Raw genomic sequence first — 609 nt, forward strand, 5'->3', positions numbered from 1 at the left:
TTCTTATAAAAAAGTAACACCCATGAATTCTTCAGCCTAACATCAGCATCTTGAACAAAATATGCTAAATTCAATTAATCACATTCTCCTTTCTAGCTTTCCTCCACTTTGAATGCTGCTAGACTTTTCTTCATTATTTTAGCAAAAGAGTATTTCCTATTTAGATGATGACACAAGTTTCTAATACTACCTTGTTAGTTCCAGATGCTCAAATGAGAATGTGTACTCCTTTCTTTAAATACCATTACTGAAAAAACCCCACATTTGTGATGAAATAAGAGATTTTTTTAGAAGTATGCTCTAGTCACCATGATCCTATGGAGCCAAGAAAAACAAAATAACTTCAAAACCACACGTAAACCCTCCCCAAATGAGGTCTCTCCCTTTCTTTTCAACCTGGGAGAAAATGTCTTTATGCTGCTGCACATTAACTCACTTCCTTAAGGAATGTTATGATTAGTATTTGAAAAATCTGGAACTATTAACCACTGGAGAAAGTGATGCTTGCATCACCTTTTATAGATGTCTTCCAGCCACTTTTCATCATCTTGTTCCTCATCTTCTGTTATTGGCTCTTCAGTTTCCAGAGGAGAAAGAATGGCAAAGTCT

General features: G+C 35.3%; 1 protein-coding gene across 1 annotated transcript in view; it reads right to left on the bottom strand.

Annotated features, from left to right (window-relative positions):
* Window positions 1–422: 422 nt before the first annotated feature.
* The window catches only part of UST (uronyl-2-sulfotransferase), a 115995-nt gene continuing 115808 nt past the window's right edge, over window positions 423–609 (bottom strand). Inside the window, exon 9 of the mRNA XM_015415551.1 lies at window positions 423–607. Coding sequence (XP_015271037.1) covers window positions 510–607 — 98 coding nt within the window. The 3' untranslated portion in view covers window positions 423–509. The remainder of the gene's footprint in view (window positions 608–609) is intronic.

This window comes from Gekko japonicus, unplaced genomic scaffold, assembly GCF_001447785.1.
Source record: "Gekko japonicus isolate JY-2015 unplaced genomic scaffold, Gekko_japonicus_V1.1 scaffold1870, whole genome shotgun sequence".
In the NCBI taxonomy this organism is placed as follows: Eukaryota; Metazoa; Chordata; class Lepidosauria; order Squamata; family Gekkonidae; genus Gekko; species Gekko japonicus.